General features: G+C 58.5%; 1 protein-coding gene across 1 annotated transcript in view; it reads left to right on the top strand.

Annotated features, from left to right (window-relative positions):
• Positions 1–2018: 2018 nt before the first annotated feature.
• The window catches only part of NAV1 (neuron navigator 1), a 38388-nt gene continuing 34448 nt past the window's right edge, over positions 2019–5958 (top strand). The window contains exon 1 of the mRNA XM_009881341.1: positions 2019–2103. Coding sequence (XP_009879643.1) covers positions 2019–2103 — 85 coding nt within the window. The remainder of the gene's footprint in view (positions 2104–5958) is intronic.

Genomic DNA, 5958 nt, shown 5'->3' with positions numbered 1-5958 from the left:
CAGCTCTGCCGCCCGTAGCCCCCTGCAACTTTGGTTTCCCAGCCCTGTTACTCAGCGAGGTGAAGAGCCGCTGCCTTCCTCCAGCACTGGCTATATTTTGGGTCCATCTTGGTGGCTCTGATAAGCAGCTCAGCACAGAGCAGCTCTGCAGGCTGTGGCTGGTAGGGGAGCCAGGGAGGACATTTTGCATTCTTGCTGGAGACGCATGAGGGCTCTTTGGCTGATCTGGTGACGGACAGACAGACCAAGTGTCTACTAGAGCCCAGCTGAGGCTGGGGAGAATTGTGTTTGCAACGCATTGCTCTGCACAAAGCTCGCAGTCACAAGGCGAGGGGGACAAAAGGCTCCCTGTTCGCTCCGTCCCAGTGGGTGCAATTCCAACAGTTAAAAAGCAAATGTGAGTTGTTTGTCTCTGTGAATATAAAGCTTCTCCAAGCATGGCTGTATTCTGGCTGGGAATGGGGAGTTTGGCTCCGCTAATGACTGTTCTCCCTGCAGAACGGAGCCAACTCGAGCCAAGAGCTGCCCGGCCGGGCCCTTCCGTACCGGCCCTGGTACGGGGACATGGGCTGAGCAGGGGACGGGCTCCAGGGTCTGATAAATGCCCTTTCAGCTGGGCCTGGGTGCTCGGCAGAGAGCAGTGAGGAGGGAAGAGCATGGGGATGAGTCTGTTGTACCCAGGGGTGACAGCCCCCGTGAGCATCCTGCCAGCGTCCGGGATCTTCTCCCGGGCCCAAGGGGCTCGATGTCCTCAGCAAAAGGGAACCCCAGGCACGGCAGGCTGGCTCCCTTGAGTCATCAGATCTGCTGATTTGGGGCATCTGACTGCAAGTCCAAGGGTTGCTGTCACAGACTGGGGAGCTCTTGAGTCATGTCTCTCCGTACCTGAATTTGGGTGGCTGCCCTGCTCATGGGAAGGCCTGTGAATCCCTGCAGTGCTGGGTTTTCACCTGGGTTTTTATTCCCAGACCAACTGGAGAAGGAAGGGGACGGGTGCACGTGGCTGGAGGTGTGATGATGCAGGGCAGTGTGCCGGCTCTGTGCCCTGTCCTTGGCAGCCCGGTTGTGCCGGGGAGTGGGACAGGTAGTTGTGAAGCTGCTGTGGGACCTGGAGGTGAGTGCGGGTCTCGGGGCAAAGACTGCAAACCACGTGCTGCAGCTGGGCCTGGCTTATGGACACATCCACACCATCTACATGGAGGATCCTGAGCTATAACGGGGCTGTTGAGGTGGTGCCAGTGCCCGATGTGGAACAAATGCTTTCTGTGGCTGGCTGCATGTGGCTCCCCTGAGGGTATGTGGCTTTTAACCCCCACGTTCCTGGCAGCCAAGCTGTGCTGGGCACAGCCCATGGGCATCTCCACCCTTGCCCAAGGGTCTCCCTCATCCCTGGCTGCTTCTGCATTCACCCCATCCTTCCCTTGGCTTGCTTTCCCTCTGGGCCATGGGGGCTTTGGAGAAGGGTTGTGCACAGCAAGGGAGGGTGGTCATGGGAGGAAAGAGGTGGCTATGCCTGGCCATCAGCCCTGTGCCCTCCATCACGCTATGGGATCCCTGCAGGGAACCCAGCTTGGTCCTGGAGACGCAGTCAAAAATGGGTGCAGGATTCCCCCTGCGCCCACGTCTCCCTCCTCCACTAGGCAAAGCCTGGAGTGGGGGCTGGCAACGTCCCGAGATGTAGGGCACATCTGGAGGGCATCGAAGCAGTTAAGTGAAGGGCTGATTTGTGCTATAGAAACCCACAGTTCCTTCCTTTGATCCTCTGAATCAGCCCATTGCCTCCGTCTTATAAAGCCCCATTTATCTCTGCTTTTCCCAGTAAGTTTGAAGGCGGTCGCGGCTCGTGGCTCCTCGGCAGCAGTGAGCTCTCCCGGCTTTTTCTTCCGCTGAAGCAGAATCAGGTGAAATCTCTATGGCAACTAGCAGATGACAGTGAGTCTTGTTGCCTTGGAAATGAGGCAAGGAAAAAAAAAAAACCACCACCCAAAAAGAGCCATCTGGAATTTTGAATTTCCACAATGTCCGACCTGCGTCTGGTGACGTGTGGGGAGCGTGAACCCGCTGCCGCCGGCTGCTCCGGGGCCTCTGAGCCGGGGCCCGTCTGTACCTTCTGCCTTGCCATGGGGTTGTTTTTTTGTTGTGTGTTCCCCCCCCCGCCCCTTTCTGGCTTTTTTTTTTTTTTTTTTTTTGCGCAGGGTCTGCAGCATTGCCTTGAACATCTGCTGGTGGCTGCATTAAAGGTGTCGTGTGCGGAGCATTTGGGGTGCCTGAAATCCCCGGGCTGGGCGCAGCTGTGCCACATTGCTGGCCAGGACGGCGCTGGCACACCCCAATAACTTTAACCCCGGGGGGGGGAAACTGAGGCACAGAGTGCTGCATGACCGGCCTGACCCCACTCTGCAAGGGCCCCAGCTTAGGACAGACCCCAGGTGCGGTGACCACTCGTGGCTCCGTGTCCCCATGTGCCTGAGGCCACAGGGCTGTTAATGGGGAGTTAGTGTCACCGTGCGCTCCTTCTGCTGCGTGCGCCAGTCTCCGGAGGCTCGGCGCACCCCTTGGTGCACTGATCCAGCCCACTCACCCGCCATTTGCGATCCCCCTCCTTCCCAAACTGCGCAGGCGTTTCTTCTGGGTTATTTTGGAGACTCGCGGTGCCGGGGACAGGGGTTTTGGGATGCTCTCAGCTCCTCTGGCACTTTGCAGGAGCAGCTTTGGAGGCAGCTGTGTTGCAGGGGTGTGCGGTGCTGTGCGCAGGAGCAGGGTTGGCCCCAATGTGGGGGATTTGGGGCTCTCCCAGCTCATCAGCGTGGGGGAGCGGAGGGCGGCGCGGAGGTGGGATGCATGGGGCGTTGAGCAGCTAGAGGCTCTTGCTGCTGAAAAAGGAGCTGTAATTTGGATGCACAGGTGGGGTGGTTTGGCGCCAAATGCAGCATCCATTGAAAGAATAACCGGCAAATGGGCTGGAGGCCCGGTCTGGATCTCTCCAGCGAGTTCACTTGGAAACTTGTGTATGGGAGAGACCCAATTAAGTAGATTTATGGCTGCTCTAGCCTGAGAAAGTCTGAATCCCTTTTAAAAGCTTGGCTCACTGGAGCCAGACGGGGTCCAGGCTCCAGGTCTCTCAGCCCTGCCCTCGTTACAAGCAGCGATTCGCAAGGCTTAGCAGCAGCGATCGCCACAGAAGTGCTGATTCGGCTGAAGTCCCGGTCTGTCACCGCTGCGCCGCTGCTAATTTTCTGCTCTCGCCTGTCAGCGGGGAGCTGATGGCCGCCACGCACAGAGTGGGACTGTCCCAGCCTGCACTGGCTGCAGTGATGGGGGATGGCTGCGGTAATGGGGACAGCGGGTGCAGGTGGAGGAAGGGGCTTCCTTCCCCACTGCAGCCACCGTTGGAGCCTCCTGCAGATCCATGTTGTTTTGCAGAAGGGTCCAGCAAGGTGTGAGACAGGGGATGGCCGTGCCAAAACGGGGTTCTTCTGCTCTCACTGTATCCCTCTGCAGGGCTGGTGCTCCTCAGGAGGCTTTGACCATGTGCGGTGCACAAGGCCACTGCCACTGGCACTGCCCACTGTGACCCATTGCCTCCCCCAAATTTTGCTCCTTGGCCTTTCGCTGCTTGGCCTTTCCTCCCTCTGCCAAGGGCGAGAGCAGGACGCGCTGGGCTGCATCCAGTCTCCTCCCCGCAGCCTGCACAGGGCTACGTGCGGGGCGGCAGCGAGCAGGGAGCCCTGCTTGCCCTGGTTGGAGTCAGGGATAGGGACATATCCTCAGGTACCTGCAGCGTCCCATGCATGTCCCCTGTCCCCGTTGGCAGGAGGTTGTTCCTTCATGTCCCTGGAGAACGGTGCCTTCGCCTCTGCCAGCTTGGGGCTGCTGCCTTCACCCGGGCGATGGTGGCCATGCTGCTCCCCATCGGTCTGCCCAGGGTGTTTTAGAGGCACCAGTCAACCGTCTGGGTACACAGGTACCGCGTTACCAGAGTGCTGGATGGCACAGGGATCCCAACCCCATCCCTGCCCATCGGGGAGCAGGACCCACTCCTGACACTGCTGCAGGAGACGTGGCGTTGGCAGCTAGCCCTCAGCTCACACCAAGAAGCCCCTGGCAATTAAAGCGATTAAACTATGGTGAGTGCTAATGAACCTGCTGCCTTCTGATGGGGTGGGGCAACAGTTTCGCAGGAAAGGGTGAGATGCCCTCCTGGGGCACTGAGTGGGGGATGCGTGATCTGCCCCACCGGGGTGCCCTGTAGTATCTCCTGAGAGGAGTGGTTTGGGGGGGTCCCGATACATCCCTGGGGGATCATGCAGGGATTGCAGGGATGGGGCTGGGCCAGAAAAGGAGGCTGATGGTGGAAGCAAAGACTGTGGACCTGGCAGTCACCCCACAGAGCCCCATTAGCCATCTCCGCTGCTCATTTAGCCTGTTTGGTAACTGCTGGGGGGAAGGAAGAGAATTAATAAGCCACAGGGAGAAGGATTGCAGGTTGTGACCATCCCCCTGCCCAGCCGTCCAGGAGTGTGAATCAGAGTTGGATGTAAGAAATGCAAGATAAAGCCATTTGACTCCATATGGAAAGACTCTGCTGTCAGCGTGCCAAGAAGCCGGTAACCAAATCGCATGCTGCGGGGTGCAAGCTGGGGACCCGCAGGGCTCAGCAAGGTTTGCACAGGGCTTGGGGTCTCGGGTCTCCCTTCAGGCTGGCAGCCCGCCGGTGGCAGGCTCTAGGTGCCGGAGCGGAAGGTTTGCAAGGAAAATACCAGCAAAACGATGCCTGGGCTGATTCATTCATAAAGGCAGCTGGGAGCACGGGCTGAGGCAGCACAGTGGGAGAAGCGTGTATCTGTGTGATGGTTTGTGGAGCCGGGGAGCCCGGCTGGGCTGGAGGAGTCTCACGGCCCCGGGAGAATGGTTTTCATTGTAGAGTTTATTGGGGTATTTTTCATTGTGCTGGAAGGAATTGAGCAACCAGTTAAAAATGTTTCACGGCCTTGGGAAATGTGTTGCAGCTACTGTGTACTGTAAGGAGTGCACCGTAATGACTCAGAAACACCGCGAGGCCTTTTATAGCAATTTCCTGCTTGCCATTGAAATCTTTACTGGGTCACCAGGAGTCCTTTCTGAGTCTGGTCTTCCGAAATGAGACTGGTTGGGTCATGGGGAGCAAGAAAATGTGCGTGTGAATGCCATGCTCATGCCAAGCATTTGAACACAGGCGCAGACGGTGCGTCTGTGCAAGACTGGCACACTCATGTTGGCGTTGGTGTTGGCTGCTGCCGTCCTCGTGCCTGTGCACGTACACGTGGGCACGCGTGCGAGGTCACAGGCATGCACATGCACACGTGCACCTTTCTGCAGGCAGAGAGGGGCTTTGCTGCCATGTGGCCCACACATGAACATACGCATGATGCGAACAAACGCTTGGGCGGCACACACACACACGCAGGTTTCTGTGCCAAGGCACATGGGGCACACGTGTCCCATGGATGCAGTTCTGCCTGGCCCCAGCGGGAGCTGTTGGCCACATGCTCCTTTGAAATGAGCTGTCACGAGCCGTTTGGAGTTGATGATTTCCTCATTCCTTGACGTATTTGGCCACGTCGGCAGCACCCCGTCGTGCAGGCAGAGGAGCTGCCATCGCTCGCTCTTGGGGGTGATGGGAAGGGCTGAACGTGAGCACAACCGGGAGTCTCCCGGTCTCCTCCAGCCCTGGCTCTGCAGTGCCCGGCACAGTCAGACCTGCAGCACGCAGCGCCTTGCCCTGAGCCAGCCCTTCGCAGTAGGGCTCTCTCCTTCCTCCTCTTTCTCTTCCTCCTCTTTGGCTGCCTCCAGCCCCGCATCCCACCTTGCTGATGCTCCTTCTCTTGGCGATGGTACCTGCTGCTTCCTCGGTTGTGCAGGGTAGGAGATGGGGGCCATGGGCAGTGCCCGAGCCGGGCACCCACAGTGCCAGGTCTC

This window comes from Charadrius vociferus, unplaced genomic scaffold, assembly GCF_000708025.1.
Source record: "Charadrius vociferus isolate BGI_N301 unplaced genomic scaffold, ASM70802v2 scaffold333, whole genome shotgun sequence".
NCBI lineage: Eukaryota > Metazoa > Chordata > Aves > Charadriiformes > Charadriidae > Charadrius > Charadrius vociferus.
Note: the sequence above shows the minus strand (reverse complement) of the source record. Positions and strands in the feature narration are given on the sequence as shown.